Below are 26734 nucleotides of genomic sequence, written 5' to 3' on the forward strand. Positions count from 1 at the left end.
GATATGATACATGTCCCCAGAAAATTTCGTACATGTAGGTTGAAGGTGAACGAGGGGATAATCTTTTCCAATTTTCTAGGTGGCGCTAGCGATGTGCGAAACCCATAAAATATGAAATTTTTCACCAGTTCTGACATGTTTGCAAATTTTGGTGAGTTTGAGTATGTTTAGGCCCCGTCAGTGGAGCCTACTTTGCAGAAAGAAAAAAAAAAAAAAAAATATATATATATATATATATATATATATATATATATATATATATATATATAATCTTAGCAAATTCAATAGGGACCTCACACGGTCGTGCTCGGGCCCTAATTAAGGATCTTACAATGCAGCTGATTAAGTGCAGACAATACACTTATTTATAACTTAACGAAAAAGAGCTGCCTAGTGGTTTACAGTTAATTGACTTTTTCTGAAAAGTTAAAATAAAAGCCTCAAATCTAAATGGGTAACTACCACATAGTAATATTGTGTTTTTAGGAAAGAACCAGTTATGTAGTGTGCAACTGTAACCACTATTTAACTGTGTAGAAGTTACAAGCAGTTGTCTCCATATTTGGTCAATTGAATGCTTGTCTGTAATTTACATCTGAGAAGACATTTCTGTATGTACAATATAACTTTTTTGGCATGTTCATCTGACCTGCTGTGCACTGAGTTGAAGACTCTAGGTAAACAGTAGCAATTGCCAGCCACTTCCAAAGAACAGAAAAACATTGTCCCGGTCTGTAATATCACTGGGGAACTACAGTGAGGAAAATAAGTATTTGAACACCCTGCTATTTTGCAAGTTCTCCCACTTAGAAATCATGGAGGGGTCTGAAATTGTCATCGTAGGTGCATGTCCACTGTGAGAGACATAATCTAAAAAAAAAAATCCAGAAATCACAATGTATGATTTTTTAACTATTTATTTGTATGATACAGCTGCAAATAAGTATTTGAACACCTGAGGAAATCAATGTTAATATTTGGTACAGTAGCCTTTGTTTGCAATTACAGAGGTCAAACGTTTCCTGTAGTTTTTCACCAGGTTTGCACACACTGCAGGAGGGATTTTGGCCCACTCCTCCACACAGATCTTCTCTAGATCAGTCAGGTTTCTGGGCTGTCGCTGAGAAACACGGAGTTTGAGCTCCCTCCAAAGATTCTCTATTGGGTTTAGGTCTGTAAACTGGCTATGCCACGCCAGAACCTTGATATGCTTCTTACAGAGCCACTCCTTGGTTATCCTGGCTGTGTGCTTCGGGTCATTGTCATGTTGGAAGACCCGGCCTCGACCCATCTTCAATGCTCTAACTGAGGGAAGGAGGTTGTTCCCCAAAATCTCGCAATACATGGCCCCGGTCATCCTCTCCTTAATACAGTGCAGTCGCCCTGTCCCATGTGCAGAAAAACACCCCCAAAGCATGATGCTACCACCCCCATGCTTCACAGTAGGGATGGTGTTCTTGGGATGGTACTCATCATTCTTCTTCCTACAAACACGGTTAGTGGAACTATGACCAAAAAGTTCTATTTTGGTCTCATCTGACCACATGACTTTCTCCCATGACTCCTCTGGATCATCCAAATGGTCATTGGCAAACTTAAGACGGGCCTTGACATGTGCTGGTTTAAGCAGGGGAACCTTCTGCATGCATGATTTCAAACCATGACGTCTTAGTGTATTACCAACAGTAACCTTGGAAACGGTGGTCCAAGCTCTTTTCAGGTCATTGACCAGCTCCTCCTGTGTAGTTCTGGGCTGATTTCTCACCTTTCTCAGGATCACTGAGACCCCACGAGGTGAGATCTTGCATGGAGCCCCAGTCCGAGGGAGATTGACAGTCATGTTTAGCTTCTTCCATTTTCTAATGATTGCTCCAACAGTGGACCTTTTTTCACCAAGCTGCTTGGCAATTTCCCCGTAGCCCTTTCCAGCCTTGTGGAGGTGTACAATTTTGTCTCTAGTGTCTTTGGACAGCTCTTTGGTCTTGGCCATGTTAGTACTTGGATTCTTACTGATTGTATGGGGTGGACAGGTGTCTTTATGCAGCTAACGACCTCAAACAGGTGCATCTAATTTAGGATAATAAATGGAGTGGAGGTGGACATTTTGAAGGCAGACTAACAGGTCTTTGAGAGTCAGAATTCTAGTTGATAGACAGGTGTTCAAATACTTATTTGCAGCTGTATCATACAAATAAATAGTTAAAAAATCATACATTGTGATTTCTGGATATTTGTTTTTAGATTATGTCTCTCACAGTGGACATGCACCTACGATGACAATTTCAGACCCCTCCATGATTTCTAAGTGGGAGAACTTGCAAAATAGCAGTGTGTTCAAATACTTATTTTCCTCACTGTATGTGCCCAGTCGTCATTCCTCACTGTTAGAAAATATGTCAGTTTTATTATTACATTGCATTAACCAAGCACTTATCTGTGCCTGTCAGCTTAAACTGTGTGAATTTCGTGTTAGCAATCTAGTTCCAAAGACGGAATTAATAATCTTCATATAATTCACCCTGCAAAGTATTTTTAAATGTGTACCATTAAAGTGTTTTTCCATTTCAGTAGAGACTGTGTTCCTCTGCCTCTAATTTCACCAGATAGACAGGCAGTCTAACTTTAAGAGCCATTTCATTCTTTTCCTTCCCTACATTTAAAATACTGTTAGTCTTATTAAATCATTAATGTGTCAGTGGAATGAGTGGCAATCACATAACAAAAACAAATCTTTTCAAAATATTGTTTGCAAACTTGCTTTTGTAATGACCAGAAGTAATTAAATAACTTACCAATATTACAAATAAGATAAACACTCAATATGGGCCAGCGTCTCAGAAGTCTAGGGAGAAGCTCGGGAGAAATGGTTATCAGGCAGCACAAAGGCACAAGACTCACTGGTTACTGGTAAGAAAAATAAAATATTTTCTCATCTTATAGCGCAATTTTGTTCTTTAGTTAGCCGTTTCTTTTCCTTAAAGCATCCAGCATATCAAACAACAATTATTCCACATCATATACACAAATCCATATTGTACCTTCAACACTCGTTTCTCTTTCTTTCGGGTCTAGTTGGGAACCCACCTATCAGGTAAGTAATTAGCTTGTTTGTGTCATCTATTATTTCAGGTTGGAATACTAATTTGGGTTTCTTTTATCAGGCACTCATTAATTTCTCTATTTATGTCTTATTATGGGTTTTTAGGTCCTATTTTATAGTGCCTCTAATTAGACAAGTGGTTCCTTTAATTTTCTCTGTTTTTAAACAAAACTCAAATACCAACCAAAGAAAGTATATGTAAACAATAAATAACGTTTCTTCACATCAGTTCGTAATATCAATATACACTCACCTAAAGGATTTTTAGGAACACCTGTTCAATTTCTCATTAATGCAATTATCTAATCAACCAATCACATGGCAGTTGTTTCAATGCATTTAGGGATGCGGTCCTGGTCAAGACAATCTCCTGAACTCCAAACTGAATGGGAAAGAAAGGTGATTTAAGCAATTTTGAGCGTGGCATGGTTGTTGGTGCCAGACGGGCCGGTCTGAGTATTTCATAATCTGATCAGTTACTGGGATTTTCACACACAACCATTTCTAGGGTTTACAAAGAATGGTGTGAAAAGGGAAAAACATCCAGTATGCGGCAGTCCTGTGGGCGAAAATGCCTTGTTGATGCTAGAGGTCAGAGGAGAATGGGCCGACTGATTCAAGCTGATAGAAGAGCAACTTTGACTGAAATAACCACTCGTTACAACAGAGGTATGCGGCAAAGCATTTGTGAAGCCACAACACGCACAACCTTGAGGCGGATGGGCTACAACAGCAGAAGACCCCACCGGGTACCACTCATCTCCACTACAAATAGGAAAAAGAGGCTACAATTTGCAAGAGCTCACCAAAATTGGACAGTTGAAGACTGGAAAAATGTTGCCTGGTCTGATGAGTCTCGATTTCTGTTGAGACATTCAGATGGTAGAGTCAGAATTTGGCGTAAACAGAATGAGAACATGGATCCATCATGCCTTGTTACCACTTTGCAGGCTGGTGGTGGTGGTGTAATGGTGTGGGGGATGTTTTCTTGGCACACTTCAGGCCCCTTAGTGCCAATTGGGCATCGTTTAAATGCCACAGCCTACCTGAGCATTGTTTCTGACCATGTCCATCCCTTTATGGCCACCATGTACCCGTCCTCTGATGGCTACTTCCAGCAGGATAATGCACCATGTCACAAAGCTCGAATCATTTCAAATTGGTTTCTTGAACATGACAATGAGTTCACTGTACTAAAATGGCCCCCACAGTCACCAGATCTCAACCCAATAGAGCATCTTTGGGATGTGGTGTAACGGGAGCTTCGTGCCCTGGATGTGCATCCCACAAATCTCCATCAACTGCAAGATGCTATCCTATCAATATGGGCCAACATTTCTAAAGAATGCTTTCAGCACCTTGTTGAATCAATGCCACGTAGAATTAAGGCAGTTCTGAAGGCGAAAGGGGGTCAAACACAGTATTAGTATGGTGTTCCTAATAATCCTTTAGGTGAGTGTAGAACCCAGATAATTTTCCAAAGCCAAAACAATAACTTCACTTGTGGTGTTAGTATGGAAATGGATCAGAGTTCAGTTCAGTGAGTTACTGGAATTCCATCCATGGCTATCAGTTCAGACTGTGTTGGATCCATGGACACTACAGTGTAAAAGTGCTTCTTCGTTCTGTCAAACTCCTTGTGTGGGGCAAGTGAATGTAATTGTCCTACCACTCTCGCTGATCAACACTGATTTAAGTATTTCTCCCTCTCTTTAATCCGTCTCTTGGGCTTGGCTCGCCACCTAAGGAGCAGCAGCACTCCTCTCCAACAGAAGTCAGCCGTGCTGAAGATTCAAAGATCTCGCAGAAGGCAAGGGAAAAAAAACGAGAAGAAAGAAGACCTGGCCTTGTATCCACAAAGCCAGAAAAATTATTTCTATATAGTTCAACTGTATATTTTTCTTTTCTCCTTAGAGTCCATCCAGCTAATGTTTTTTCCCCCCATATTCAACAAATGATATAACTCTTCAACCACAATCTATTTCTTCAACAAAATGATTACCCCTTTAACCGTCATTTTCTTTTCTCACTCAGAATCAATAAGGCATGTAACTTATACACAACCTGTTGCCTTGGATAACTAGCTCACTTTAAATTAACTGTCAAAAAAAAATTTACACAGTATGGTAAATAAAGGAATTTAACGCAAGCTCACATAAACATAGCCCCTGCTAACACATTACCTTTGCATGATAGCTGCACCATCCTTGGTGTACTATAAACACAATACAATGACTAAACAGCTGCTAACCAATTTAACAGTAGCAGGCCTTAATCCTGCAACACCCATGCTACCATTAGCAATTATAAAATATTTCAAAGTGGAACCAGAACAGCTCCTAACAGTGCAACTGGGGCTAACACAGCCAACTTACAGGTTACATAAATTATTTTGGCAGACAATAGTGTGGCTGGTTATCGCTATACCTGGCGCAGTTAGCGCAGCAAGTTGTTGCTAATGCTAACGCGGTTAGCGTGGCTAATTATCGCTAATCGCGAATGCTAACGGTTAGCTCGGTTAGCGTTAACTGTTGCTAACACTAGTATCTAGTCACAGCTTTACATTATTTCACCAAGTTTCATGGTCAACTCACCAAGAATTTTCCTTTGGCAACTAGTAGCAAGATTGTAACTACTACAGGCCTTTCTCAGAACTTGCTAAATCCACATCGCCATGCCCTCTGCTCCCAACATGTGCTTCTTCTACAGTTCCATCCGCTAAAGGAAGCTACGATTGATTGTATCTAACATGGTATTATAATTTCTATAAACAATGTTTTGGTCGAATGTAGTGAATGGAAAGTACAGAATAACCGCCAGGCACTTATACAGTTGAAAAAAACTACTTTAACATAGGATATTTTACAACACATAATGGTGGGTATATACCGCCACCTTCATCTACACAGTTAAGACAATTAATTAATCAATATTATCTCAAATATGACATTTTTTATCATAATATTTAATGTGACCGGACTGACTGTGGCGTGACAGGGCTGACAGTGTTGTGACATGACTGACATGCAGGACAAGATAAGTATAGGTAAACATTCCTATTTTAATTTCTTATTATGATTTTAATGTTAATGTAACATTAGACTAATTCAGTTATGTTCAGCCAGTGACATATAATAATGACCAAATTCATAAAAAAAAATTACTGACAACTGAGACCAAACATATTTTTAATTCAATAGATTTAGAAGTTATTCAGTTAACAAAACAGTTGTTTACCATAAGATCCACTGTGGTTTCAATAATTTCACATGTTCTTCATCAGCAAATACTGTAGGCTTTACCAGCTAAAGAAATTAAAATTATACATTTAGGATGAAAATTAACATTTAGATTTAAAAATGAGAACATTTGAACATCCATAATTCTTTGACAACTGGCAAAATCAATCTGCTGATGAAGATCATATGATCAAAAGCATTATAACAGCTACATTGAGGTGAGATTGTTTTGTCAACCTAAACTAACACTAAGCCAAAGTAAAATATATGTGGTACAATGTTGTCCTGTAAGTGTCCTGGCTCTTGTATTCTGGAGTAGATTTCATTCAAAACTTTTGTCTATGAGCATAAAAAGCTTCAAATTTATAGTGTAATTTCTATTTATTCAAATAATGTTTTACTATGGCATGCGTTAAATACATATTAGTTTTTAGAAATAGAAATAAAAGGAACGATGCCATTCATTTGTCAGGCCGTGTCACAGGGCAGTCAGGCCCTGTCACACAGGACTGTGACAGGGCCTGATGTGACAGTCAGTCAGCCATTTTAACGAACATTGCTCAGCCTTTTAATATGCTAACAGCAAAATTGTTAGCTTGCAAGCAAGGAATTTCAGTAAACTTTATAGACATGTTTTGGATTAACAAAAATGTTTTCTTTTCTGAGAATATTAGCGTGACAGGGCCTGACCCTTTAGCTCGTCCTCCTCAAAAACATTCTAAATCAAGCTTAAAATGTTTAAAATTCAATGACAGAACTCACTCTCTATGAATTTTAGCATCACCTAGGTCAAATTAGGTCAGTTCCACTGAGTCATAACTTTAAAGGCGTATTGCACACTTTTTTATATACTGTTTTATGTAAACGTGACAGGTGTTGGACCATGACTTTAAATTACCCTTTTTAAACTATGTGTAGTCCTTGGTCCTGCGTGTTCTTTCATGAAGCAATAGGAGAAGATGTTTTTGGTCCAAGTTAATCAGTTTTATTACAAGTAAATGAATAAAGCTTACAGAGCTCTGGGTCAATCTTCCTTTCTCTGACAAACAACAAGCTGTATCAGTTCATGAAGTCTGACTGGCTATCTCTCCCTGACCCAGTGTTTTAGTATACATCGTCACGTCATAAAACAATAAAACAAAAGTGTAGGTCAGTCCATGATTGGCCCACGTCCTCTGACCCCAGTGTTTGTCCTCTGACTCCACGAATCACCATGCTGTTGCTGGGCAGATTACGAGCGTAGTTCCTGAAATAAGATATCTTGGAGAAGAGATGTTTTGTACCACATACCAAACCACCCCTCACCCACTGTTCAAGTGTCGTTATCTGATCATGCAGAGACCCCCTGTTTCTGCACCTCTCCAAAAAACACACACATCAGGTCTAGTTTAATAAATGATAAACCAACATATAAACTTCTACTTATAAAATACATCAGAGATCAATATAAGAAAACACAATAATTTTGGTTACCCAGAGTAATACAAAAATCATACTATCATAATCTCTCACAGGACAGGACAAAAACATGGAGACATAAAATACTATTTATTTATAAAATGTATGTATAATTAAAGCTGCAAGCAGCGCTGGGCGGGCCCTCGCACTTGTAGTGCGTCCGGGTGTGAGCCGGCCGAGTTGCACATTCTGGAGCTCTGCCGGTGCTGCTGTGAATTTGCTACGCGGTTCCGACGCCGCATGAAGGTGCTATATGTCACTTCCTGTGTCCCCTATGTGGAGCTACATAGCACTTGCCGCTATGAATATAAATCGGTATTGACGTGTAGATGTCTGCGGGGTGGGAGAGTTATCAAGCACGTAAAGTTTGTTTCAGATGTGAGCATGTACACTGAATAATAATGTACCCAAACAATAAAATAAATTCCTTTTATATTTCCCTGCCTTGTTGTTTATGTGTACATACAGAGGAAGAATGTGAGAACAGCACACATTTCATCGTTACTGTGTGTTAGAGCATGGGAGAACAGTGGATACTTTTAATACAGCCCACACCCCTAATACTGTGTAACTATAACAAGTAGAGAACAGAAGAAAAAGATGTTCTTTCTTTACAACTGTCTGCATAGCTTATTCATATTGTGTAATGAATGAAAATAAATAGGCCTACTAGGCTCCTCTCTACTTTGACATTTAACATTAGCTTGTTTGATCCACCTTCATACACATGTGACATTACTGTACAACCTTGAGAAAGGTGAGTTGTTTTCTGCTCCAGCCTGCCTAAAAGAAAAGCGTTTTTGGGATTAAATGGACTTTATTAGCTGCTGCAGTGCAGGATGAACTCAGAATAGACCCATTTCTCACCTTATTATTCTAAATCATGCAACGAAGAAGAAGAAATGCATAATAAATCCTGGGACAAAATCTGTCCACAAATACTGTACAGCATGTAGTCTGATGAACAAGACTTGTGTTATAGCTGACTTGGGCAGTGAAATGTTTAATTTGTTTAATTCATGTGGTCATAGTTGTCCACAACTCAAATCAGAATATAAGAAGAAATGTTTTATACCACCTCAAGAAGGCTTCCTATCAGAAAGGTAGGAAGGTATTTCAAATGTACAACTGCAGTCCTGAAATCTAAGTAAAGTAATTTCCCTGACATTTTTGTGTTACTTTACTTTTAATAGACGCATGTAACAGGATTTATACTTCCTGTGAGTATAATCCAATCAATCTTATTTTCATACTGTATATCCATTGTGTAATTTGATAAATTGTGTTGTATGTCGTGCTCGCATCTCAGAGAAGACTCTGACTGCAACATGCGTCTTTGTAAAGAGAGAAACGGACAGAAAAAGTCTCTAACTCTGCCTGTCAGCTCGCTCTGCTCCGTTAAAACTGAATTTACCATACAGAATTGAATACGAGTGCACTCCAGATTTAGCTGCAGCCAGCTGACCGTGTGCTTCTCCCTATACCGCAGTTCTGTGTCCATGCATGCAGCAAACTGAAAGCACTGTCTGTCGGAGCGTCTACGTGAAAAGAGAAGGAAGACATTGCTGGTAGTATTGTCTTCAGAGTTGTTAAACACCTCAGCGCACTGAAGGAAGCCATCTGACTGTGTGAGGTGCAAGATCGTTGATGTCTGCAGGCAGAGTAGGAGCTCTCCTGTCTGACTGGTCCACCAATAGCAGAGAAGATGACCCCTTGAGACACAGCCCCTCCTCATTTGCATAATGAGGCAGAAATGCATACAAAAAAAATAAATAAGGTAGAAAAATACAAAGGAAGAATAAAACAGACAAAAATATTAAAACACACACATAAATAAATATATTAAAAAAATTAGTAATAAATACAGTTGAAGATTATAAGGGAGAATAAATAAATAAGGTAATTATAACAAAGGTGAATAAGTATTTAATTGGAAGCTTATTTATTTATTGAGCATTTATTTATTTCTGTATTTATTTCTGACTGTGTCAGGATCGGTCCTCCATAGCGGGGTGGGAGAGTTATCAAGCACGTAAAGTTTGGTTCAGATGTGAGCATGTACACTGAAGTTACAACAACTTCCTGTGTCATGGCGAAGACTTGATCTTTGACGCCACGCCACGGACACACCCATTGACGAAAATTCGCAAATAGCACAACTTTTCATCTTCAATGCCTTTAGAAGGCACATCACAAATTTGAAGTCGGTCGGACTAAATCCCTAGGAGGAGTTCGTTAAAGTACGAAGTGTGTAAATCATCCAAAATTTGACGTAAAATTCAAAATGGCCGCTCCAAGAGGCTTTTTTGTGCGTCTGGACAAGATACACGTACCACAGAAAATTTGTGCACGTAGGTGAAACGTGCGGCGGGGGCTGCTTCGTTAAAAGTCACTTCCTGTTGCCAGCAGGTGGCGCTATGACTGTGGGTGAATGTCGGCATGTAAATGTGTTCAGGGCTGGACACTCATCCTACATGTACAGTTTGGTCCAGATGTGAGCATATACACTGAAGTTACGACAACTTCCTTATGTCCTTTTATATTTCCCTGCCTTGTTGTTTATGTGTACATACAGAGGAAGAATGTGAGAACAGCACACATTTCATTGTTACTGTGTGCTGTACCGCAGTTCTGTGTCCATGCATGCAGCAAACTGAAAGCACTGTCTGTCGGAGCGTCTACGTGAAAAGAGAAGGAAGACATGGCTGGTAGTGTCTTCAGAGTTGTTAAACACCTCAGCGCACTGAAGGAAGCCATCTGACTGTGTGAGGGGCAAGATCGTTGATGTCTGCAGGCAGAGTAGGCCTAGAGCTCTCCTGTCTGACTGGTCCACCAATAGCAGAGAAGATGACCCCTTGAGACACAGCCCCTCCTCATTTGCATAATGAGGCAGAAATGCATACAGAAATTTAAAAAGGACAGGCAGAAATAAATACCATGGGTGAAAATAAATAAGGTAGAAAAATACAAAGGAAGAATAAAACAGACAAAAATATTAAAACACACACATAAATATATATTAAAAAAATTAGTAATAAATAAAGTTGAAGATTATAAGGGAGAATAAATAAATAAGGTAATTATAACAAAGGTGAATAAGTAAAGGCACTAATTAAAATATATACATTTATGTCTCCTTGTATAATTTAATTAATACCAACATTTATTTATTTACTTTATTTTTTTGTGTATTTAATTGGAAGCTTATTTATTTATTGAGCATTTATTTATTTCTGTATTTATTTCTGACTGTGTCAGGATCGGTCCTCCATAGCGGGGTGGGAGAGTTATCAAGCACGTAAAGTTTGGTTCAGATGTTAGCATGTACACTGAAGTTACAACAACTTCCTGTGTCATGGCGAAGACTTGATCTTTGACGCCACGCCACGGACACACCCATTGACGAAAACTCGCAAATAGCACAACTTTTCATCTTCAATGCCTTTAGAAGGCACAGCACAAATTTGAAGTCGGTCGGACTAAATCCCTAGGAGGAGTTCGTTAAAGTACGAAGTGTGTAAATCATCCAAAATTTGACGTAAAATTCAAAATGGCCGACTTCCTGTTGATTTTAGGGCATCGCTCCAAGAGGCTTTTTTGTGCGTCTGGACAAGATACACGTACCACAGAAAATTCGTGCACGTAGGTGAAACGTGCGGCGGGGGCTGCTTCGTTAAAAGTCACTTCCTGTTGCCAGCAGGTGGCGCTATGACTGTGGGTGAATGTCGCATGTACATGTGTTCAGGGTGGGACTCTCATCCTACATGTACAGTTTGGTCCAGATGTGAGCATGTACACTGAAGTTACGACAACTTCCGTGTCATGGCGAAGACTTGATCTTTGACGCCACGCCACGGACACGCCCATTGACGAAAACTTGCAAATAGCACAACTTTTCATCTTCAATGCCTTTAGAAGGCACAGCAGAAATTTGAGGTCGGTCGGACTAAATCCCTAGGAGGAGTTCGTTAAAGTACGAAGTGTGTAAATCATCCAAAATTTGACGTAAAATTCAAAATGGCCGACTTCCTGTTGGGTTTAGGCTATGGCTCCAAGAGACTTTTTTGTGCGTCTGGACAAGATACACGTACCACAGAAAATTCGTGCACGTAGGTGAAACGTGCGGCGGGGGCTGCTTCGTTAAAGGTCACTTTCTGTTGCCAGCAGGTGGCGCTATGACTGTGGGTGAATGTCGGCATGTACATGTGTTCAGGGCGGGACTCTCATCCTAGATGTACAGTTTGGTCCAGATGTGAGCATGTACACTGAAGTTACGACAACTTCCTGTTTCATTGCGAATCATCGACGCCACGGACACGCCCATTGACGAAAACTCGCAAATAGCACAACTTTTCATCGTCAATGCCTTTAGAAGGCACAGCACAAATTTGACGTCGATCCGACTAAATCCCTAGGAGGAGTTCGTTAAAGTACGAAGTGTGTAAATCATCCAAAAATGGCCATAAAATTCAAAATGGCCGACTTCCTGTTGACTTTAGGCTATGGGTTCTTGAGGCTTTTTTGTGCGTCTTGATATGATACATGTCCCCAGAAAATTTCGTACATGTAGGTTGAACGTGAACGAGGGGCTAATCTTTTCCAATTTTCTAGGTGGCGCTAGCGAGTCATTTTGCCACGCCCATGTGCGAAACTTGTAGAATACGAAATTTTTCACCGGTTCTGACATGTTTGCAAATTTTGGTGAGTTTTCGAGTATGTTTAGGCCATGTCATTTGGGCCTACTTTGCAGAAAAAAAAAAAAAAAAAAAAAAATAATCCGAGCAAATTCAATAGGGACCTCGCACGGTCGTGCTCGGGCCCTAATAAATTAAAGCTGCAAGCAGCGTTGGGCGGGCCCTCGCACTTGTAGCGCGTCCGGGTGTGAGCCGGCCGAGTTGCACATTCTGGAGTTCTGCCGGTGCTGCTGTGAATTTGCTACGCGGTTCCGACGCCGCATGAAGGTGTTATATGTCACTTCCTGTGTCCCCTATGTGGAGCTACATAGCACTTGCCGCTATGAATATAAATCGGTATTGGTGTGTAGATGTCTGCGGGGTGGGAGAGTTATCAAGCACGTAAAGTTTGTTTCAGATGTGAGCATGTACACTGAACAATAATGTACCCAAACAATAAAATAAATTCCTTTTATATTTCCCTGCCTTGTTGTTTATGTGTACATACAGAGGAAGAATGTGAGAACAGCACACATTTCATCGTTACTGTGTGTTAGAGCATGGGAGAACAGTGGATACTTTTAATACAGCCCACACCCCTAATACTGTGTAACTATAACAAGTAGAGAACAGAAGAAAAAGATGTTCTTTCTTTACAACTGTCTGCATAGCTTATTCATATTGTGTAATGAATGAAAATAAATAGGCCTACTAGGCTCCTCTCTACTTTGACATTTAAGATTAGCTTGTTTGATCCACCTTCATACACATGTGACATTACTGTACAACTTGAGAAAGGTGAGTTGTTTTCTGCTCCAGCCTGCCTAAAAGAAAAGCGTTTTTGGGATTAAATGGACTTTATTAGCTGCTGCAGTGCAGGATGAACTCAGAATAGACCCATTTCTCACCTTATTATTCTAAATCATGCAACGAAGAAGAAGAAATGCATAATAAATCCTGGGACAAAATCTGTCCACAAATACTGTACAGCATGTAGTCTGATGAACAAGACTTGTGTTATAGCTGACTTGGGCAGTGAAATGTTTAATTTTTTTAATTCATGTGGTCATAGTTGTCCACAACTCAAATCAGAATATAAGAAGAAATGTTTTATACCACCTCAAGAAGGCTTCCTATCAGAAAGGTAGGAAGGTATTTCAAATGTACAACTGCAGTACTTAAATCTAAGTAAAGTAATTTCCCTGACATTTTTGTGTTACTTTACTTTTAATAGACGCATGTAACAGGTTTTATACTTCCTGTGAGTATAATCCAATCAATCTTATTTTCATACTGTATATCCGTTGTGTAATTTGATAAATTGTGTTGTATGTCGTGCTCGCATCTCAGAGAAGACTCTGACTGCAACATGCGTCTTTGTAAAGAGAGAAACGGACAGAAAAAGTCTCTAACTCTGCCTGTCAGCTCGCTCTGCTCCGTTAAAACTGAATTTACCATACAGAATTGAATACGAGTGCACTCCAGATTTAGCTGCAGCCAGCTGACCGTGTGCTTCTCCCTATACCGCAGTTCTGTGTCCATGCATGCAGCAAACTGAAAGCACTGTCTGTCGGAGCGTCTACGTGAAAAGAGAAGGAAGACATTGCTGGTAGTGTCTTCAGAGTTGTTAAACACCTCAGCGCACTGAAGGAAGCCATCTGACTGTGTGAGGGGCAAGATCGTTGATGTCTGCAGGCAGAGTAGGAGCTCTCCTGTCTGACTGGTCCACCAATAGCAGAGAAGATGACCCCTTGAGACACAGCCCCTCCTCATTTGCATAATGAGGCAGAAATGCATACAAAATTTAAAAAGACAGGCAGAAATAAATACCATGGGTGAAAATAAATAAGGTAAAAAATACAAAGGAAGAATAAAACAGACAAAAATATTAAAACACACACATAAATAAATACATTAAAAAAATTAGTAATAAATAAAGTTGAATAAAAAAAATAAGGTAATTATAACAAAGGTGAATAAGTAAAGGCACTAATTAAAATATATACATTTATGTCTCCTTGTATAATTTAATTACTACCTACATTTATTTATTTACTTTATTTTTTGTGTATTTAATTGGATGCTTATTTATTTATTGAGCATTTATTTATTTCTGTATTTATTTCTGACTGTGTCAGGATCGGTCCTCCATACGGGGTGGGAGAGTTATCAAGCACGTAAAGTTTGGTTCAGATGTGAGCATGTACACTGAAGTTACAACAACTTCCTGTGTCATGGCGAAGACTTGATCTCTGACGCCACGCCACGGACACACCCATTGACGAAAACTCGCAAATAGCACAACTTTTCATCTTCAATGCCTTTAGAAGGCACAGCACAAATTTGAAGTCGGTCGGACTAAATCCCTAGGAGGAGTTCGTTAAAGTACGAAGTGTGTAAATCATCCAAAATTTGACGTAAAATTCAAAATGGCCGACTTCCTGTTGATTTTAGGGCATCGCTCCAAGAGGCTTTTTTGTGCGTCTGGACAAGATACACGTACCACAGAAAATTCGTGCACGTAGGTAAAACGTGCGGCGGGGGCTGCTTCGTTAAAAGTCACTTCCTGTTGCCAGCAGGTGGCGCTATGACTGTCTGTGAATGTCAGCATGTACATGTGTTCAGGGCGGGACTCTCATCCTACATGTACAGTTTGGTCCAGATGTGAGCATGTACACTGAAGTTACGACAACTTCCGTGTCATGGCGAAGAGTTGATCTTTGACGCCACGCCACGGACACGCCCATTGACGAAAACTTGCAAATAGCACAACTTTTCATCTTCAATGCCTTTAGAAGGCACAGCACAAATTTGAGGTCGGTCGGACTAAATCCCTAGGAGGAGTTCGTTAAAGTACGAAGTGTGTAAATCATCCAAAATTTGACGTAAAATTCAAAATGGCCGACTTCCTGTTGGGTTTAGGCTATGGCTCCAAGAGACTTTTTTGTGCGTCTGGACAAGATACACGTACCACAGAAAATTCGTGCACGTAGGTAAACGTGCGGCGGGGGCTGCTTCGTTAAAGTCACTTCCTGTTGCCAGCAGGTGGCGCTATGACTGTGGGTGAATGTCAGCATGTACATGTGTTCAGGGCGGGACTCTCATCCTACATGTACAGTTTGGTCCAGATGTGAGCATGTACACTGAAGTTACAACAACTTCCTGTTTCATTGCGAATCATCGACGCCACGGACACGCCCATTGACGAAAACGCGCAAATAGCACAACTTTTCATCGTCAATGCCTTTAGAAGGCACAGCAGAAATTTGACGTCGATCCGACTAAATCCCTAGGAGGAGTTCGTTAAAGTACGAAGTGTGTAAATCATCCAAAAATGGCCGTAAAATTCAAAATGGCCGACTTCCTGTTGACTTTAGGCTATGGGTTCTTGAGGCTTTTTTGTGCGTCTTGATACGATACATGTCCCCAGAAAATTTCGTACATGTAGGTTGAACGTGAACGAGGGGCTAATCATTTCCAATTTTCTAGGTGGCGCTAGCGAGTCATTTTGCCACGCCCATGTGCGAAACTTGTAGAATACGAAATTTTTCACCGGTTCTGACATGTTTGCAAATTTTGGTGAGTTTTCGAGTATGTTTAGGCCATGTCATTTGGGCCTACTTTGCAGAAAAAAAAAAAAAAAAAAAAAAAAAAAATAATAATCCGAGCAAATTCAATAGGGACCTCGCACGGTCGTGCTCGGGCCCTAATTAAAGCTGCAAGCAGCGTTGGGCGGGCCCTCGCACTTGTAGCGCGTCCGCGCGTGAACCGGCCGAGTTGCATATTCTGGAGCTCTGTCGGTGCGGCTGTGAATTTGCTACGCGGTTATGACGCCGCATGAAGGTGTTATATGTCACTTCCTGTGTCCCCTATGTGGAGCTACATAGCACTTGCCGCTATGAATATAAATCGGTATTGGCGTGTAGATGTCTGCGGGGTGGGAGAGTTATCAAGCACGTAAAGTTTGTTTCAGATGTGAGCATGTACACTGAACAATAATGTACCCAAACAATAAAATAAATTCCTTTTATATTTCCCTGCCTTGTTGTTTATGTGTACATACAGAGGAAGAATGTGAGAACAGCACACATTTCATCGTTACTGTGTGTTAGAGCATGGGAGAACAGTGGATACTTTTAATACAGCCCACACCCCTAATACTGTGTAACTATAACAAGTAGAGAACAGAAGAAAAAGATGTTCTTTCTTTACAACTGTCTGCATAGCTTATTCATATTGTGTAATGAATGAAAATAAATAGGCCTACTAGGCTCCTCTCTACTTTGACATTTAAATTAGCTTGTTTGATCCACCTTCATACACATGTGACATTACTGTACAACTTGAGAAAGGTGAGTTGTTTTCTGCTCCAGCCTGCCTAAAAGAAAAGCGTTTTGGGATTAAATGGACTTTATTAGCTGCTGCAGTGCAGGATGAACTCAGAACAGACCCATTTCTCACCTTATTATTCTAAATCATGCAACGAAGAAGAAGAAATGCATAATAAATCCTGGGACAAAATCTGTCCACAAATACTGTACAGCATGTAGTCTGATGAACAAGACTTGTGTTATAGCTGACTTGGGCAGTGAAATGTTTAATTTTTTAATTCAGGTGGTCATAGTTGTCCACAACTCAAATCAGAATATAAGAAGAAATGTTTTATACCACCTCAAGAAGGCTTCCTATCAGAAAGGTAGGAAGGTATTTCAAATGTACAACTGCAGTACTTAAATCTAAGTAAAGTAATTTCCCTGACATTTTTGTGTTACTTTACTTTTAATAGACGCATGTAACAGGTTTTATACTTCCTGTGAGTATAATCCAATCAATCTTATTTTCATACTGTATATCCGATGTGTAATTTGATAAATTGTGTTGTATGTTGTGCTCGCATCTCAGAGAAGACTCTGACTGCAACATGCGTCTTTGTAAAGAGAGAAACGGACATAAAAAGTCTCTAACTCTGCCTGTCAGCTCGCTCTGCTCCGTTAAAACTGAATTTACCATACAGAATTGAATACGAGTGCACTCCAGATTTAGCTGCAGCCAGCTGACCGTGTGCTTCTCCCTATACCGCAGTTCTGTGTCCATGCATGCAGCAAACTGAAAGCACTGTCTGTCGGAGCGTCTACGTGAAAAGAGAAGGAATACATTGCTGGTAGTGTCTTCAGAGTTGTTAAACACCTCAGTGCACTGAAGGAAGCCATCTGACTGTGTGAGGGGCAAGATCGTTGATGTCTGCAGGCAGAGTAGGAGCTCTCTTGTCTGACTGGTCCACCAATAGCAGAGAAGATGACCCCTTGAGTTATCAAGCACGTAAAGTTTTGTTCAGATGTGAGCATGTACACTGAAGTTACAACAACTTCCTGTGTCATGGCGAAGACTTGATCTCTGACGCCACGCCACGGACACACCCATTGACGAAAACTCGCAAATAGCACAACTTTTCATCTTCAATGCCTTTAGAAGGCACAGCACAAATTTGAAGTCGGTCGGACTAAATCCCTAGGAGGAGTTCGTTAAAGTACGAAGTGTGTAAATCATCCAAAATTTGACGTAAAATTCAAAATGGCCGACTTCCTGTTGGGTTTAGGCTATGGCTCCAAGAGACTTTTTTGTGCGTCTGGACAAGATACACGTACCACAGAAAATTCGTGCACGTAGGTGAAACGTGCGGCGGGGGCTGCTTCGTTAAAAGTCACTTCCTGTTGCCAGCAGGTGGCGCTATGACTGTGGGTGAATGTCAGCATGTACATGTGTTCAGGGCGGGACTCTCATCCTACATGTACAGTTTGGTGCAGATGTGAGCATGTACACTGAAGTTATGACAACTTCCGTGTCATGGCGAAGAGTTGATCTTTGACGCCACGCCACGGACACGCCCATTGACGAAAACTTGCAAATAGCACAACTTTTCATCTTCAATGCCTTTAGAAGGCACAGCTGAAATTTGAGGTCGGTCGGACTAAATCCCTAGGAGGAGTTCGTTAAAGTACGAAGTGTGTAAATCATCCAAAATTTGACGTAAAATTCAAAATGGCCGACTTCCTGTTGGGTTTAGGCTATGGCTCCAAGAGACTTTTTTGTGCGTCTGGACAAGATACACGTACCACAGAAAATTCGTGCACGTAGGTGAAACGTGCGGCGGGGGCTGCTTCGTTAAAAGTCACTTTCTATTGCCAGCAGGTGGCGCTATGACTGTGGGTGAATGTCGGCATGTACATGTGTTCAGGGCGGGACTATCATCCTAGATGTACAGTTTGGTCCAGATGTGAGCATGTACACTGAAGTTACAACAACTTCCTGTTTCATAGCGAATCATCGACGCCACGGACACGCCCATTGACGAAAACGCGCAAATAGCACAACTTTTCATCGTCAATGCCTTTAGAAGGCACAGCAGAAATTTGACGTCGATCCGACTAAATCCCTAGGAGGAGTTCGTTAAAGTACGAAGTGTGTAAATCATCCAAAAATGGCCGTAAAATTCAAAATGGCCGACTTCCTGTTGACTTTAGGCTATGGGTTCTTGAGGCTTTTTTGTGCGTCTTGATACGATACATGTCCCCAGAAAATTTCGTACATGTAGGTTGAACGTGAACGAGGGGCTAATTTTTTCCAATTTTCTAGGTGGCGCTAGCGAGTCATTTTGCAACGCCCATGTGCGAAACTTGTAGAATACGAAATTTTTCACCGGTTCTGACATGTTTGCAAATGTTGGTGAGTTTTCGAGAATGTTTAGGCCATGTCAGTTGAGCCTACTTTGCAGAAAAAAATAAAAAATAAAAAAAATAAAATATATATATATATATATATATATAATCCGAGCAAATTCAATAGGGACCTCGCACGGTCGTGCTCGGGCCCTAATAATCCGAGCAAATTCAATAGGGACCTCGCACGGTCGTGCTCGGGCCCTAATAAATAAAATATATATATATATATATATATATATATATATAAAATCTTAGCAAATTCAATAGGGACCTCGCACGGTCGTGCTCGGGCCCTAAAAATATAATCTTAGCAAATTCAATAGGGACCTCGCACGGTTGTGCTCGGGCCCTAATAAAACAGTAAGCATGTGCGTGTAGTTTTTAACAAATGTTATTCTATTTTTAGCAGCAAATGTATCCACATTCTCTGCTCTTGTGAGTATTTCTGGCAGCTGTACAGTGTATGTTGGACTGAGTCCAAATAAATTGTGTTTGTTCCCTGTGATGAAGGAACATGTCACCCAATGCACAGGTGTAGCTCATTGATGTGTTTTTTTTTATCGTTTTAGACAACAACGGAGCTCTATGGCTCAGAGGAATAAGAAGCTATGGTATCCATAGCTTCTTATTCCTCTGAGCCATCACACAGTACTTGTTAATTTAACTCATGATGTCCAGCTTTTCAAGCAAGCTTTAGCTATTTTTTATTTGAGAAGAATCAGCAACACTTCTACAAGCAGCTCTTTACTGGTCAAACCTCACTCAAAAAGCTCAGTAAAAAATGTTGTTTAAAGGAGCTAACATAACTCGTTGCTTTTTTCATGAAATACTGAAGGATACCTGACGAATTTAGAGGAAAGCTATAATCCCTTCTTAATTTCACCAATTTAACTAACTTAAACAGTGGATGATGAAGGTTAGGGAGATTGTAGGCCGTGGGAAAACAGAAGAATGGACTTTCCACTTCTCCATACAAACAATACTAATATTTAGAACTCTCAGTCTAGATTAAATCAATGCCAGAAGCCTTTCAGAAGTAAAGTTGAGATCTGCTTTTTTTTCCTCTTGTCTTTTTTCATCAATCAGGGTTTCTAAGCACAGGAGACCAGGCAGCCAAGGGCAACTACGGCCTGTTGGATCAAATCCAGGCTCTCAGGTGGATAAAAGAAAATATCCAGGCCTTTAAAGGAGACCCGAAGAGAGTGACCATTTTTGGCTCTGGTGCCGGAGCATCGTGCGTCAGCCTGCTCACCCTTTCACATTACTCAGAAGGTATGTCTACTCACAGGCATACATAAACACTGCACAAAGATATGCTCACACTCAAAGGGCCTTTTCATCAATTTGTCATTTCTGCTATATATGTTATCTATTCATCATACTTTGATATATTGTTGGTTTCATAACAAGGCAGGTGTGAATGGCAACGTTTAAACTCTGGTCAAAGTAGTGATTGCAAACTTAAGTCTGGATTGATTCACATATTCAGGCATTTGACAACAGGATAGAAGGACATTATAGCAATGACAAGCAGTTCATGCTGGTATAACCAGTAAGGCCCTTTATAGCCAAACACCTGTTATCACAGGTTGCATATAAGCTGTGAGAAAAGAGAAGTTTCTTTCTTAGATCAGGGCGGTAGTGCTCAAGTCTGATCTGGAGATGTTTCTTTCTATTATCTTGTTGTAATCAAACTTTTATAAATAAAGCACCATTTAGGCAGATTTATATTGTTTCCTGTCCCTATCACATTTTAATCTTTTCTAATCCAAAGGAATGTACTGAGTGATGGAAGTGATCACACTTGACTCTAATGAACAACAGAAACAAACAGAATAAAAAACTTTATATGGGCACTGTTTTAATTTTACTTTTGTCTTAGTATTGACTTTTGGTTTGAGCCATTTGGACTCCGGAAACTGGGCTTGGGCTTTTCTTTGGATCCACTTAAGTCATGACTACAGCCCTGGTTCAGTTTGGTCATTCAATAGAAAAAAGGTAAATATTATATGTCTAACACTCTTATTTATCTTTCCACACCTGAGGGGGTACTGACCTTTAGGGTGGGATCCATTGGTTTGACACTTTAACATATTGAGGCATAGTCAATATAGTAGCATCTGGGGGCCACTCACTAGGCATTTTTAGACTGCGTATTTCCTTCAAAATATTTAGTTTTCTGTTTTGACATGCAATGTTTGGGTAGAGGACATGGTAGTAGCAAGAAAGAAGCATGAGCTGAATCGGTTCAGTAGCATCAGTAATTTAAATAGTCTGTTTTGTACCTTTTCATCAGATTACTTGTGGCATCATATGTGATCACCGCATGCAGAGACAACAACCAAAAGATGTCTTCATTCAAGTGTGTATTCTACCTCAGTCTACAAGCATGTGAGGTGAAGGAACAAATGCAAACAGATTTTGGATTATCATACCATATTTACATATTTATTTATATGTATTATTAATGGTCATTTTAAATAGAAGAGCCCAAATGTCATTCTTTTTGCTGGCTCCACAAATGCATAGTTTTGTGCAACACAAATGTATAAAACCAGCAAGGGAAATCGCCTGACCCATCTGTCAGAAAAAATGATTTGGAGGACTGGAAGTGCTGCTGCAGTTCCTTGGTCATTTCCTCTCCATGTGGGACAAATACAGGCTTGTATTGCCCCTTCCCATAAAGTCATCCTTTTTATCTTGCTGGTAGAAGCCCTTTGGGTTTACCTCCTAGGCAATCAAAGTGAGGGAGACGTTGTATTTGCTGTTTTGGTCAGTTATTAGGTCTGTTTCATTTTTCTTCATCATGTACCTGAGGGAATAGGAATGGCTTACTTTACATTTAGATACAAGTCCTTATGTTCTGGTGGGCAGCAAGTCAACGCTCTAGGGCACTGCCAGCATTATTTCTGATTTATAATATATCATCAAGAAAGGTAATGCTTCTTCTTACATTTGCTCATGTAACCTGGACATCTGCAAGGTCAAAACTACCAGTATGTATTGTTCTGAAGTTAACATCTAACTTGAGCTTTAACTGACACTCCACATCTGACTAACAGTGGCAGCAGTAAAAGCCCATACACTGCTAACCAGGCCTTGTGGGCATTGGCGGATTAAAGTGGTCATGGGCCCCTAGGCTGCTTTTTGTGTGGCCCCCTCCTAAGCATGCTTTATCAGAAAAAAATTATTTAGTGCCATGTGTAAAGGGGTAGGCCTATATCACACGCCTCAATTGCAACACTCAGGTCTACAGCCCAAACACATTCAGACATTAGCCTACTATAAACAGCAATGTCAGAGAAAAAAAGTCTTCAAAATGCACCTGCAAGCTGGCAACAGATTTTACCTTTCTAAACCAACAGTTAGGTCAAAAACATCTGCAGCAGTCAGTCTATTTTTAACTAGTCCCAGTTTTGAAAAAGAGCGCTCCCCGCTGGCATTGGTTACAGGCAACATCATAAACAGACGGAGTGCTATATCAACGTTTGGAAACACTGATTGTAGTTTCCATCCTCTTATAAGTTGCAGAAGTGACCTTGCTGAGGTGTCTTTGTTCTCTTTAATAAATTCTCTTGTACAATTTTGTCCTCCAGATCACCTGCATATTTATTCTGGAGATTAGCTGCTCCTGTACGAAGTTCTTGTACGGATATAGATGGAATATTGTTCAAAAACCCAAATGTCTGCTGAATATCTTTGTAAGAGAGATACCTCCGATGCAGTTCACTTCGATCTATGACAGCGATAAAAACAGTGGCTTTGAATTTGTCTTGGCCTGATCGCTCAAACTCCGGTTCATTAGATTAATCATCTTGTTTTTTCCTCTGTATGTCCGCTTTGTAGTGTTGGGACAAAGTTGGAGACAGGTTTTTTGCTTCACTCTCAAAGTTGTCAAAATCATCACCTAGGCTGGCCGCATAATCCCTCAATGAGCTGATCAAATTAACAGCATTACATAAATCCAAAAGTTTTTCCATTTTCACATAGAGCGTCCTGGCTTCATACCTAGCCTACCATCACCCAACTTTTGCAGTGACTCTTGAATTCTGGCGTAATTCTGGTGTACTACTTTTGTTGCTTGCGCGTGGGCTGACCATCTAGTGTCTGAAAGACTTTTCAAAGTCTTTATCATGTGAATCCTATCCTAAGAACGCAACCACCCATTTTAAAACCTCAGACCAATATTCACATTCATTGTGAAATTGTTTTTTTAGCTGTGAGTGCAGACTTAAGATCAACTCCCAAAATAATGTACATGCAAAACAAAACACAGAGTCCATTGAAGGGGAATAAAGCAACCAATCTCTTGGCACAGTTTCGCCATTTGCCAGCTTTCTTCTAAACAGGGTTTTGGAAAAGTACTTCTTTTGGTGTTTATGTTGTCTTTCTGAGACAGAGACATCTGCGTCTTTGTTCTGACAAGTTTCAGCTCCAATTTTATCCCAGCATGCAGGATCCGAGCTATAAGTAGGGGGATCTGTAGACTCTTGTTCCCTCTCCGCAGCAACAGCGTCATCAGAATCAGAATCAGAAGAGTCAGAAGGAGCTTTATTGCCAAGTAGTGTTTTACACATACGAGGAATTTGCTGTGGTGATAAGGTACTACACGTAGAGAAACATACAGTAAACATAAATAAATGTAGAAATATATAAATATGGAATGGAAGAACAACGTTACAGATATATACATGTGCATTATTCTGGGTCTGTGCCGTGCAGAAGTAACGCAACGGAAGGGAATATTGTGTACATATAAATATATAAACTGACAACATAAAAATATACAACAACAAAGATCAACAATCAACAACAAATATGTGCGACGTGCCAGGTCTGTGCCCAACACGAGATGAAACAGTATTTACATGTGCAGAGACATTGGTATCATTTGCAAGGGGGGAGTATCAGTGGGGGACCCGGGCCTTGTTAATGAGGCTAGTTGCAGACGGGAAGAAACTGTTTTTGTGGCGAGAGGTTTTGGTCCTGATGGACCGCAGCCTCCTGCCAGAGGGGAGAGTCTGAAACAGTTTGTGTCCGGGGTGGGAGGGGTCAGTTGCAATCTTTCCTGCTCGCCTCAGAGTCGTCGAGGCGTACAGGTCCAGAAGAGAAGGAAGATTGCAGCCAATCACCTTCTCTGCAGAGCGAATGATGCGCTTCAGCCTGCCCTTGTCTCTGGCAGTGGCAGCAGCGTACCAGATGGTGATGGAGGAGGTGAGGATGGACTCAATGATGGCGGAGTAGAAGTGCACCATCATTGTCTTTGGCAGGCTGAACTTCTTCAGCTGCCGCAGGAAGTACATCCTCTGCTGGGCCTTCTTGGTGAGGGAGGTGATGTTCAGCTCCCACTTGAGGTCCTGGGAGATGATGGTGCCCAGGAAGCGGAAGGAGTCCACAGTGGTGACTGGGGAGTGTAATGGGAATTCCAAACATATTGCATGTAACCCTGGACTCAGGGAGACTCATCTGTGATGTGGCACTGAATCTGTGTAAACATAACAGTCAAAATATCTCTGTTCTCTGTGGTATCCAGACTTCAGGGACAATGTGTCTCTGTGGGATGATAAGATTGACCCTAAAGCTGGATAAATAACAGGCTCACAGAACTCTCCTCACTCATTCGAGCACACATGTACACAGCGTATGTGTGTTGCTGTGAGTCCTTCTGCAGAAGACGAATAAAACTCACAGAAAGACAAGTGTTTGCCTGAGCTGTTTATTTAAACACTTGGGTAGATGTGGCCCACACCTACCCAATCAGCCTTATTTTTCAATGTTTTATATGAGCAAATGTCAATTAATAAAATATCCTGGCCAATCCGGGGCCCTTGCACATGTGGGGCCCCTAGGCTGCAGCCTAGACCAGCCTGTGCATTAATCCGCGTCTGCTTGTGGGAAATGTATGCTGTGTGCTTTTCAAGTGGGTCTGGTTGAGACATCACACCATGTGTTTCCATCAGTATAAATAGCACTCTAAAACGAAAACACACACATACCTAGAGTGCTTCTAGTGCAGGGGTATTCAATTAGAATTCAAAGAGGTCCAGTTAGAGAAAATTTCCCGAAGCTAAGGTCCGGAACATCATAACAACTAACTTACATTATCATTCAGTACCATAACGTATAGTTGTATCAACATATGTTTTTAGTCAACAACGGACTGTCAAATCAAATAATATTTCAGTCAGTTTTCACATTAAACTGGAGGGTTCTGTTATCTGTTCAGGACGTACTGCTGACGTATTGCGGTAAGTGTGTCGACTCATTTTCGTTTCCGGTGCTTGTGTGTTGGTACCGTGTTGTGCTGCTCTCGCTAAATAACAGTTACATTTGTTAGATTACAGTGGCCAACTGTCCGCTAAACACTTATTCTTTACAGTAATTTTGCCTAAGCACTCACAGTTCTTTCCATCTTTTAGTGACTGCTGTTCAATCTCATAGTTGTTCTAAAGTTTTGGTAGCTGACGCTACAGTACTTTAGCTTAGCCGTTAGCGACTTTAGCTTAGCAGCTAGCGATGGCTTCTCCTTCTCCCTCTCTCTCTCCTACTTTCTCCTGCTCGGTGTGTCAGATGTTCAGTTACTCCTCTGCCTCCTTTAGCGGTAATGGTACGTGTAATAAGTGTAGTTTATTTATAGACATGGAGGCGAGGCTCAGTGATTTAGAAGTCCGCACCTTGGTAGATCAGTCTTTAGCTACTGTAGCTAGCCAGTCCCTGGTAGTCGGTGCGGAACGGCCTGAGTTAGCCTCTGGTAGCCGTCCCCCCGGCATCTCCTGTGCAGCCAGGAAAGGGGGGGGGGGCTGGGTGACTGTCCGAAGGAGGAATAGTCGTAAGCATTCAAAGTCCACGGGGCACCATCAACCTGTTCACGTTTCTAACAGATTTTCCCCACTCAGCGACACACCCGCTGAGAAACCAACTCTGATCATTGGCAGCTCCATTTTGAGAAACGTGAAGTTAGCGAAGCCAGCGGCCATAGTTAAGTGCATCCCTGGGGCCAGAGCGGGCGACATTGAGTCTTATTTGAAACTGCTGGCTAAGGATAAACGTAAATACAGTAAGATTGTTATTCACGTCGGTGGTAATGACTCCCGGTTACGCCAATCGGAGGTCACTAAGATTAATGTTGAGTCGGTGTGTACATATGCAAAAACAATGTCGGACACCGTAGTTTTCTCTGGACCCCTGCCAAATCTGACCAGTGATGACATGTATAGCCGCATGTCGTCATTCCGCCGCTGGTTATCGAGGTGGGCTTTGTTGATCATTGGCAGACTTTCTGGGGAAGACCTGGTCTGATTCGGAGAGACGGCATCCATCCCACTTGGGAAAGAGCAGCTCTCATTTCTAGAAATCTGGCCAAGTTTATTAGTGGACCAAATCCATGACAACCCAGAGTTGAGACCAGGAGGCAGAGTCGCAGTTTAACACACTTCTCTGCCCTTCTTTTTCAGCAGTTACCCACCCAAAACCCTACGCAGAGTCGCAGTCTAACACACTTCTCTGCTCCTCCATTTCAGTAGTTACTTAGTGAAAATCCTATAG

General features: G+C 40.9%; 1 protein-coding gene across 1 annotated transcript in view; it reads left to right on the forward strand.

Moving 5' to 3' along the window:
• Positions 1-26734, forward strand: part of nlgn4xa (neuroligin 4 X-linked a) — a 319083-nt gene that overhangs the window by 240660 nt on the left and 51689 nt on the right. Inside the window, exon 4 of the mRNA XM_038722527.1 lies at positions 20276-20461. Within this exon, the coding sequence (XP_038578455.1) occupies positions 20276-20461 (186 nt within the window). The remainder of the gene's footprint in view (positions 1-20275; positions 20462-26734) is intronic.

The sequence above is a fragment of the Micropterus salmoides genome, unplaced genomic scaffold (genome assembly GCF_014851395.1).
Source record: "Micropterus salmoides isolate LMB-PRFRI ecotype aquatic unplaced genomic scaffold, ASM1485139v1 Ms_hic_scaffold_1, whole genome shotgun sequence".
NCBI classification, from domain to species: Eukaryota; Metazoa; Chordata; class Actinopteri; order Centrarchiformes; family Centrarchidae; genus Micropterus; species Micropterus salmoides.